This window comes from Palaemon carinicauda, chromosome 41 (assembly GCF_036898095.1).
Source record: "Palaemon carinicauda isolate YSFRI2023 chromosome 41, ASM3689809v2, whole genome shotgun sequence".
Taxonomy (NCBI): Eukaryota; Metazoa; Arthropoda; class Malacostraca; order Decapoda; family Palaemonidae; genus Palaemon; species Palaemon carinicauda.
In genome coordinates, this window is record NC_090765.1 from 2,929,388 (window position 1) to 2,941,511 (window position 12,124).

The window sequence follows — 12,124 nt, forward strand, 5'->3', positions numbered from 1 at the left end:
AGTATTATTATTATTATTATTGTTATTATTATTATTATTATTATTATTATTATTATTATTATTATTATCCTTATCAAAATCACTATTATTATTATTTATCAATGATAATTTGAATTATATAGAGCAAACAGTTAAAGAATGCCAGAAATAAAGAAAAAATATAAATACTTGGTCATTATTTATACTGTTCCTTTTAGAAATATTTCTCGATGCTGAATTACCTTATTTTCAATTCTTATGATGAAACCACTTATTATCAACATTGATTTGTGTTATTATACTTTTTTAACAAGGTTTTTGGTAATGGTATCAACGACCTTGGTATGTTTTACGTCAATCAATAAATTCTTAAATGGAGCGATTAATTGTGGTATTCAGATTTAACCACTTATCCAGTTTTCAGATATTTGTAGGTTGTAATTTTCTTAATAATTTGGAATATCGGGTAAAATATAATGTACAAATACGTTAGAAAATATATTAGTCGAACTCTCAAGTTATATTTGTTTCCAGTAAAAATTTTGAAATATCTTTATAGATATGAAAATTAATTACAATAACCCTAACAAGTGCATTCACCTGACACAGAAATTATATTTGCATATAATATTTGAAATGAAATTCTAAAACCGTATTAGCATCTTTGGAATATTTTCTAAATAAATAACAATCTTATCCAAAACAAATGAATGGCAATGTCTCGAGGAAACCTCGGCCATTAACGTGTTTTGTTTCCCTATCTTTCCAAAGATCTATGAACGTCATGGAACACCCGTCAATCGAATCAAACCGGGAGCCAATCAGTCTGGAGTACATCTTCTCGTCCTGAGGCAGCATGACGGACACCTCATGATGGCCCAGCAATACCTTACTTACCAACCTGCAGAACACCAGAGATTAGTCCAAACTCTTAAGGTCCTGCATCCTGGGAGAATTTTTATAGTTGCAGGCGTGGTAAGAATTATTTGTCTTTCGATTCCCCAAATAGGTCGTAAATTTTAAACAGACATTTTTTTTATTGGTATTCATTGTATTCATGACCATGTTTAGATTGCATACAAACCAATTAGTTAATGTTCCTAATTACTGATATATACCTCAAGGAAGACTGAATATCTCTATATCTTAAATTATATCAAAGGTATTAGATATGTATCATATACGATTAGATGGTCATTCATACATACTATTTGTTATTGTTTATACATGCAAACAATTATACACCTATACATAAAAACTTTATATATATATATATATATATATAGTATATATATACATATATATATATATATATATACATATATATATATAGATTTATATGAACGACAAATCACTGGAACGTGTGAAGTCTCAAAATGACATCACACCTCCTTTTTTTTCTGTTTATACGTCATCACATAAGAATGTGATGACGTATAAACAGAAAAAAATTAGCAAATTACCTAAAAGCCAGTTGTTCACAAATGTTGTTTACCCTACTTCATCTAGTTTGCACATACCTAGACTGGTGTTAACCGGGTCTTCAAATTTTTTCTTACTTAAACATGTTCCAATAATATTTCGTTTAACATCTTTACAAAGTATAAGCTCTTAGGTAGCTTTCCAATCAATAGTGTGGTTGTAATGATTCATATGCTGAAGAACGCTTCTAACAACGTTACCTGTTCTTACATTAGCCTATATTTGTGCGGTTTTAATCTAGTTTTAAGTGTTTTGCCAGTTTTCCCAATGTCTTATTTATTACACTGATTGCATGGAATTTCATAAATACATCCTTTCATCTGCTTTGGGGACGGGGGAGTATAGGTATTCAAATTGCTTTCCTTACTTCCCCGATTCACTTGGGTTGGACCTAATATGTCATGAGCAAAAACCTTAATTAACGGGATTTGTCAATGTATTAACTTATCAAACACTAGGGGGAGGTCTTGTGTCAATACACCATTCTGACCAAGTTGCTAGTATGAGAGATATTAAAGAAAAACACACTATTTTTGGCCAGAAATGCATAGTACGATTCTACCTGAAAGTTTTTTTTTTCAGTTATATATGTTGATTATGTATTCTGTGCCTGGCCAATTAAAAATCTTTTCTAGCAGCCTTAAATAATTTGGTACCATGTACTGAGTTTTCATTACAGATAGAAGTCGATAATAAGCTAGCCTTTTTAGATGTTTTGATATTCAGACATGTTAGGTCTTTTAAATTTATGGCGTATAGAGAGCTTACAAATATTAATTCGTGTATAGATTTTGATTCTAATTATTGCTCATCAACCAAAATGTATTTACGGGCACTGCGTGTAAGTGGCCATGATTTCCTCGAAGCTGACCTTAGGAAAATTAACGAAATAGCATTCATTTTAAAGTATCCGTCGCATTTCATAAACAAAGCCTGTCAAAAGCCAAAAGAATAGTACTTTTTCACGGATTTGTGACCAATAACAATTTTAATGTGAATAACCTCCTCATTTTACCCTTTATTAATCAGTTTGTACCTCTGCCTGTAATATATATAGGCTATATATATATATATATATATGTGCATATATATATATATACATATATATAGATATGCATATATATATATATATATATATCATATTATATACATATGTATATACACGCACACACACACATATATATATATATATATGTATATATACATATATATATATATATATATATTGATTATATATATATATATATATATGTATATATATATATATATATATAGATTATATATATGTATATATATATATATATATATATTTATATATATATACATATAATCTATATATATACATATATATGTATAAATATATGTATATATCCAAAGGTATCTTAAGCACACTCAATACCAAACTGGGTAATTACTCTTAAGTATTATTAAAACGTATTTAAAATTGCTGTGGTTCTTAACAGGAATCGAGCGGAATCTGGTTCCAAATAATGATGATTGGAATAATACACTCTTTACAAAAATAAATATATTCTATATAAATTACAACATTTTGAAAGAATTTACACAATAAAAAAATAATTCACTGGAAAAAACATTAAATCTTAACAAACTTAAATTGAAACAAAAATGTTACGATATGAAAATTATCTAAGAACTTGACTTGAACTATTATATCTGTATAAACCTCAGCCTAAGAAAAGAAATAGTACAATGAAAATTTTACAAAAGTTTGAAATAATTCTGAATAATACAATGTTCACGCTTGACACTTAATAAATAATAGATAACAAGATCACGTTACAAAAATCTATACTTCCTACAGGGCCAATTACCAAAAAACCTTATACAATGCCAACACTCGCCCTAATATAATGAATTAAAAAACTCACTGTATATTTACGACACACTTAGGAGAGGACACACTAAAATGTACTGAACACTTTCAACAATACGGAGCGTGAGAGAGGGAGAGGGGAAGGAGGCTATCTTCAGGCTACAATTCTATCTCGATCTCTATCTAACTCTAACTAAACCTTAGGTCACCTTTGTTTATGTAACCTAACTTATTTCCAGAAGTTTCCAAAGGATTTGAGAAGTGTAGGCCTTTGCCTAAGGGCGTCAGAGTTTCCAACTAGATAAAAATGTCAAGAGGTGAATCAGGGGGGTTTCAGGCAACTCTCAGATGCACACCAACCCACCCGCGAGACGACTCTCCAAGCTAGCTCCGCCCACCCTTTGTCCCCGAAATTAAAAAAAAAGATAACATCCTCTCACCAGGCCTTCGTGACTTTTCTAAAGCACATGGTAGAGAATCTTCCAAAGCACATGTCAGTGAACATTCTCTCTCAAACATGACGCAATACATCATAAAATATGAAAGAACATTACTTAAGCCCTTGTTCATATCTCGCATATATCCTACACTTTCAAATAGACTACATAAGACTTCGTAGCAAACATACATAAAACGAAAAGTTAATTCTTAAAAATCACGTAAATTTTCATATGTTAACTTTAATAAAAAAAGTACAGTGAAATTCACGACGAAAGTCTTACGTAATTTACATAAAACACTTATATCTACATGTGAGGAGCTCATTTTACGGCTGGATATCATCTCTTCAATGCACAAATGAAAACAATATATATATATATATATATATATGTATGTATATATATATATATATATATACATACATATATATATACATAAATATACATATATATATGTATATATATATGTATATATATACATATATATATATATATATATATATACAGCTAATTACAACTAAATGAATAACGACAGTCTTATGTAATTTACATATATTTACTTAATCCTACATGAGTGTAACTCACCTTATGAGCTGGCTATACATCTCTTAAATACACAAATGAAATATGTTAATAAAATAATCTACTCACAGGTTATATCAGCTTTGTAAGAATATATATATGCTAATTATATATATATATATATATATGTATGTATATATATATATATGTATATATATACATATATATATGTATATATATATATATATATATATATATACTCCTGGATGAGTGACCACAATGGGGAATCAGGATTGGCTGCACATAATCCCCATGAATATCTGTAGGTTTGAGCTGGTAAACTAAACTACATAAGAAGTATGTGATTCAAAAACACTACTTTTGTATACATATGTGTAGCCTCTGTAAATGCATAATATTTCTATCGGTTAATGTTTGTGAAATTTTGACCGAAAGAGCAAATAGCAATAATAAACTATATATAAATTATATAGAAATATATTGATTAACCAAAGAGCTTTAACTTCAAATAGCCAGAATGGATTCTATTCCTGAGCAAAGCTGCAGAGGCCGCTCTCACCCTCTTGGGATGCCGATGGGTGACTAGGGCAACTCCGGGTGAAGCTTGGGTGTGCATTGGCACTACAGGTTTGACCACTGTGGCAGAAGGAATCTCTATAGTTGGGCAGCAGAACTACCCGAGCTCTGCTCTACTTCTGAAAACTCAAATAGCTAAGAACACAAGAGGTAAGGGTACACTCACTAATACGTCCCCAACTTTTCTTCTTTGAGTCTAGGCTAGATAAATATATTGTACGTCCTTTGTACGCCTTTAGATATTGATTAAACTATATACTTGTTTACAATCACAAGTTATTCTTCTTTTTTCCTATAACTATGACTTGCATAGTAGCTTGTTTAGAAAATATTTGTTTTAGTGGAATATTACTGTTTACGCCAGGTAGCGTAGATTAAAAGGTATTCATGCATATTATTTTCGAAACTATTCATTAATTAGTTATCTTATTTTAATGTTTTATTTTCTTTAAGATCGAAAGTGCCCTTGGTATGATATACCGAACCTCCAGCGTCAAGCATCCTTCTGCGAATCCTACGAAGGATATGGGGATCTCTGTTCTTGCCAGAAGCCTTTCTTTCCAGAAACGCGAAAAATACAGGTATCTAGAAAAGCTACAACTCACCACTTTCTTTAGCAGCAACTTAGTCCTTGGCTCACTAGCTCGTGGTGTATATGAATTATGAATATATTTCCCTATTGCTCTTGATTTGCTCTTGCTTTAGTGTAAAAGTGGCACTAAAAAGAGAAAATATAAATTGAAAGCATGAGTAGAATTGAAAAGTCGCTTTTATCAATATTTCAGATTTTAGTGTGGAATGTTCGAAATACAAAATGTAAATAATTTCCGTTTCCCATATTTTTATCATTCATCTGCCGAGCGCGTGCGGATTTTTGCCTTTTTTACTTTCATTAATGCATACCACGCAGTTTTTAGAGTTTTATTATAGTCGGAATTTTATAGTCTTTGAAGTCAATCATCTACTCAATTGCTGTTTCAAATTATTAGAGTGGGTTGGAATTATGATTATTATAATAAAATAGTGTTGCAAGCAAGATATATCTTAATAGAAATATAATTCCTGAAAACTTTAAATCAATCAATATATATATATATACATATATATGTATATATACACACACACACACACACACACACACACACACATATATATATATATATATATATATATATATATATATATATATATATATATATATATATATATATATATATATATATTATTATTATTATTATTATTACTATCCAAGCTACAACCCTAATTGGAAAAGCAAGACGCTATAAGCCCAGGGGCTCCAATAGGGAAAAATAGCCCAGTGAGGAAAGGAAATAAGGAAATAAATAACTGAAGAGAACAAATTAACAATAAATCATTCTAAAAAAAGTAATGTCAAAAGAGATATATCATATATAAACTATTAACAACGTCAACAACAAAAATGTCATATATAAACTATAAAAAGACTCATGTCCGTCTGGTCAACAAAAAAGCATTTGCTCCAACTTTGAACTTTTGAAGTTCTACTGATTCAACAACCCGATTAGGAAGATCATTCCACAACTTGGTAACAGCTGGAATAAAACTTCTAGAGTACTGCGTAGTATTGAGTCTTATGATGGAGAAGGCCTGGCTATTAGAATTAACTGCCTGCCTAGTATTACGAACAGGATAGAATTGTCCAGGGAGATCTGAATGTAAAGGATGGTCAGAGTTATGAAAAATCTTATGCAACATGCATAATGAACTAATTGATCGACGGTGCCAGAGATTAATATCTAGATCAGGAATAAGAAATTTAATAGACCGTAAGTTTCTGTCCAACAAATTAAGATGAGAATCAGCAGCTGAAGACCAGACAGGAGAACAATACTCAAAACAAGGTAGAATAAAAGAATTAAAACACTTCTTCAGAATAGATATATCTTTCTGAGTGGATGATACCTTAACGTGATGAAGTAGTTTCTGTATTGCCATGATCTGCAAAGCTGTATGAATCAGGGCCACCCATACTAGGTTGGTTTGCTGTGAGCGATCAGACTAATGTTTCTACTATCTCCAATCAATAATGGCCAGCGTGGTGATGAAATGACCAAACCACAGACAATATATATATATATATATATATATATATATATATATATATATATATATATATATATATATATATATATATAGATATATGTGTGTGTATTTGTGTGTGTGTGTGTTTGCGTGCATCTGTATGTGTATGTACACTTCGTATTTTATAAACTATCTGATATTGTTAAAAAGTTTTCATTCCAATTCTCACTGTTCTCGTAGCCCGTTTTGCCCATGACTGAGAAAATCCCTGTCGTGGTCGTTACTGCGAACAAACCACTTCACCTTTTCAGGTAAGTACAGCATGATTCTATAGATGATAAAACTTCAATGAATGATGCGTGATAAGGTGAAGATATTGGGATAAATTGGTCAACACGTGGTTTTAATGTCTAATATATAAAGGTAAACTTACCAAAGGTAATTAAGAATTGCTTAACATATCAAGAAAGGTATATGCTAGGTATCTAATTAAGAAAACAGAACAGATGGCAGGATTTTTAGAGATAGGTTTAGAGATCCATTGAATAGCAGGAAAAAACTGATGAATTTGAAAGAGAAATAAAATGAGCTGTGTGGCAGGTATGAAACTGTGAACATACACGATTGAATAAATAGAGGGACAAATTTGACAGAGGTTACGAACGTATGGCAGAGAAGATAAGTTATTAATAGTTTAATAATTTCGATGTTGTAAGCAAAATGTGTAATTGAATACTGTTATGGGAGAGTTGCTGATTTAGTGTAAAGGTGGATCTAAATCAAAGGTGTGTTATGATTCCATGGCTGTTCAGTGTCTTTATCAATTGGGTGATGTGAAAAGTGTGATAAAAGACTATTCATAAATGCAAAATCATTTGATTAGAAAATGAATCACGAGTAGAAAATAATGGAAAAAGATTAGAAAAACTAGTGAAAGAATTTGAAAACTGTTTCTAAGAGGGTAAAGTTGAAAATCAATGCAAAGAAGAGTTGTTATCAAGTTAAGGGGATGTCTTTAATATGTAGAAGTGAATCTTGATATGGTGATGGAAGAAAGAACACTTCTACTTTGAACGCTGGTTTTTGAATGCCAGTACGAGATAGAACATATAAAAAAGCAAAAATAAAATAACATGCATTACACAAAAGCTAGCAATCGAATTCTTCCTCCTAGTTTGAAACAGTGAAATGGAATAAACCAATTCCTAAAATTTTTATCAATACATATGTAATAAATCAATCTCCGGAATATGAATAAGATTTTACTTGTCGCATACTTCATATATTTGTCTCTCTCTTTTATATTTGAAACCAACACACACAAAAAGTAAGAATTTCATATAGGTAAATCACTTTATTACCGAGCTTCATTTAGATAACCATATATGGCAGGACAGGGTAGCAACGGTTTTTATAACTGTTTTGCTAAGACATATCCAGGTAGGACATGACTAATAGTGCTCTGAAACGACAATAATTATTGTTCTCTCGTTTTGAAGTACCACTATGGATTTCTTCAACTCTTTGTCTCGAGAGAGTCTTATATACAACGTCCAAAACTTGGGCTGTCTCAAATAGATATATTCAGTCACTAATCTTCCATTTGTCTTGCTGTTTGCGAATTCTTTTTTTAATTATAATCTGTGCAATATTTTTCATTCGCCCATACTAAGAATCTTGCCATCGTAGCTGCCAATCTTCAAAACAAACTACACAGATCTACTCATGTTGCTCCAAAATATACAGTTTGCCTTTTGGTGTGTGGCAATAGTCCCAGAATAGGGCAGCACTAAATAACGGGAAGTATTGTTGATTGGTTCGATATTTACGATATTCAAAGGCAAATTCTGCCGTAGACAGCATGCCACACCACTGCATGGGTTTGTCGGTGACCAGACATTGAAAAATTCTCACTATCTCTCGATTATGTGAATCCAATGCTGCTGCCGTAAATGCTTAATTTTCATGATGACAGCCAATCATTTTACCACTTAATTAAAATTGCTTTGAAAGACCATTGGTTGTGTGATAGGACTTTTGATTCTGCCCTGTTAGGCTTTCAGTTAAATACTGTGCACAGTTCCTTTCGAATACTGCATTGCAAGAAACGAAAACCAAGCTACTTATGATATATTTTTAGCACCCTAAAACAAATGAGACTAGGTATTAATCCTGTTTCGGTCATTATTGACTATGAGAGGACTGTTTGCAATAGCGTTAAGGCATGTTTTCCAAACACAAGTATTAATGAGTGTTTTTTTTTTATTTCGGACAGTGTATGCGAAAGGAAATACAGTGCTCAGGATTACAGACTTTGTATGATGATGCAAGAAATGCAACCACTATGTATATTTTCAACCTTTGGCATTTGTGCCAGTTGGTGACTATGACGATACCTTCATTGAATTAATCTCATCATTGGATGATGAAAATAATGAAATTCTGTGAATGTTTCTTTGCTACTTAAAGCAACGTGGATTGATCTTATTCAACGTGGAAGACGACGAAGGCCATTATTTGATTTAGGAATGTGGAACACATTCGAGAGAACCTTACAATATCTTCAAAGAACTGCAAACTCTCTAGTCTAGAGGGATGGCACAGGGCTTTAGAACAGTGAATAACAATCATCCACCCTCCTATTTGCCGTCTAGTTTCAAAGTTAACGAAAGAGCAATCAAATTGGGAGTTCACAATCGAGAGGGCAAATTCAGGGCCTGCATTGAGATCATCTAAGAAGTATCAGATCTTAAACACAAGGCTTCTGTCTATCGTTGAGATATATGAGGCATATCAAAATCAGATTTTCTGAGAACAATTACGCACAATCTACATACTTAAGAACATACATTTGGTGTATTTTATAGAGTTTTTTTTTTTTACAATAAATAGTATTAATCAAATATTAATCACAAAGCTTACGCCAATCATTGAGATTAAGATAAGTTTGCCAAAAATGTGTGCATTTCTTTTAATGCTTAAAAACACATTTTACTTTATTTTTGAAATTTTATTGTAACTTTTCTTAAAAACTTTATCAAGATACTTAAAATATTGCTCGTTAATATTATCGCTTGTACATTTTCGGCCAAATGTCTGTCGACTGAGTGTCCGTTCATCTATATGTCCGTCAGCCAAATTTCCTTCGGGTGAATCAAGATCGACAGCCGGACAGGGGTACGATTTAGGCCATTTCTGTGCATGACGTCATTAACGCGTTTTCCTTTAAGGAATCCTTGCGTATTTTCCGTTTTTTTATTCACTCATTGTCCATTTCTAATTTCTTATTGTATATTCTTTCTCTCATGGAATTTTGAGATATTGTTGTTTACTATCATTTCATTTACAATATATTAATTTTACAATTTTCATATATTTCCGATTTTTTTATTGACATTGATTTTTCTGATTAAACGTCTAATTCTATAAATTACAAAGCTATTTTTGCAAAGAAGTGTGACATTAAAAGGTAAAGCCCCAATAGTAAGTTTCATCTCGTCATTGAGAGTTATTATGTAATGATTTCAATTTTTCGCCCTAGACAGATAAAAACATTTCTCACATCTTACTTAATTGGGAAAAGAAAGAAACTAAAGTTAATGAAGGCTATCTGCGTTTATTAGATCTATCCAACATTTATCATTTGCAACAACACTGGACCCTTTTCTTTTTTTTTTTTTTTTTTTTTTTTTTTTTTTTTTTTTTTTTGTATATTCGGGATATTTTGAAGTTTCTTTAACTATATAACCTTTTATATGTCTCAAAGATTCCTCCTCAGTGTCAAAACTGAGTGTACTTGCAGGTGTTTCATTCTTTTTGCATGTTTCAGTTACTTCAAGAATCGATAGAAAGTTTCTTTTTTTTTTTTCTTTGACAATCCACTGACTTAGCTACTAAATTATTTTATCACTCTCACTTTTGACGTTATCAATAATTTTGCTCACAACACTTGTTTGTTAATCAAAATTTACGCAAAAAGCACAACGAGTAGGTTTGTCGTCTTTCATGGATGAAGAATTCATAATATCAAACCGTTACTTTCCATTCATTATTCTTGAAAAAGCATCTTTCCTCCAAGAAAATTAAGAGCATTGCCGCAACTTCTAGACAGCAAGTGTGTAGCATAATTAACACGCTGCCGTTTTGGCCCATAAACGTTTAGGTGAATCCGACTTATTTTGGATTTCATCACCATTTGTCTTATCCGCTGGTGTAAAATTCTATCTCCGTTTTGGCATTATGAACCCAGAATTTTGGTTATTCCTGATCAACTTGGGTGAACGAGGAGCACGTGTAGAAAGGAATATCTGTCTGGCTGCGCATAGATTCTGGTTAGAAGTTTTCTTACAAAAAGGGCCAATTACATTTTCCACAGCCTAAGAATACATATACTGTTGCCACCACTGGATAATCTGTATATTCCACTTCCTTTATCAAATCAATTATTCTTTTATACATATTTGATTTGTCACAAACTATTCCTTAGATAGTTTGTCATCTCGGTTTCTTTCTGGAAAACAGCAAATATAATCTACATTCTTCACCAAGTTTATTTTCTTTTACGTAATGTGCTAGCCTATCATTCAACAATTATCACTCATAATGATAATAATGCATTTGAATTAATTTTTCATCATTGGATCATTATATGTTTCCATTGCAAAGTAGTGGAGAATAATTTGTAACAAAATGTTAGCCACCATAAAGAAAAAAAGAAGGCATAGCATCTTTTGTCAAAAGTTTCTTACTTTTAGAACTTTCAACTTGCAGCAAATGCGACTTCATATCATCCAATAATTCACTGCTTGCAAAATCAACAGGACAAATCGCATAATTTTCAAGATTCTTTTTATGAGCTCGACGTCTCACTTGATTCCATTGCATTCGAAAATCATCATCTTTTGGAAAACTGAAATACTTCATGTCTGAACATTTTCTGTTCACTTTTGTATTAAAACATCCAAAGACTGAACAGTTGTTGGTCATTTTCGTAGGAAAAGTAACTGAATAATGAAAATAAAACAATATCCCTGGTGATAGATATAGTAAGTGGATCTTGAACTTTTGGACGCAGTCCATGACCATTGTCTACTGGATTAGTATGAATACAACCAAATGCAACCTTTGGCATGGTTCGACTGACGTGACTGAAAGCAACCTTCAAATTTTAATCTGGTTTCAAATTATAAAAAGAAAGAGAGGC

General features: G+C 31.5%; 1 protein-coding gene across 1 annotated transcript in view; it reads left to right on the plus strand.

Moving 5' to 3' along the window:
- The window catches only part of LOC137632225 (protein O-linked-mannose beta-1,2-N-acetylglucosaminyltransferase 1-like), a 34,645-nt gene that overhangs the window by 3,933 nt on the left and 18,588 nt on the right, over positions 1–12,124 (plus strand). The window contains exons 3-6 of the mRNA XM_068364109.1: positions 751–954; positions 4,794–5,007; positions 5,311–5,438; positions 7,162–7,232. Coding sequence (XP_068220210.1) covers positions 751–954; positions 4,794–5,007; positions 5,311–5,438; positions 7,162–7,232 — 617 coding nt within the window. The remainder of the gene's footprint in view (positions 1–750; positions 955–4,793; positions 5,008–5,310; positions 5,439–7,161; positions 7,233–12,124) is intronic.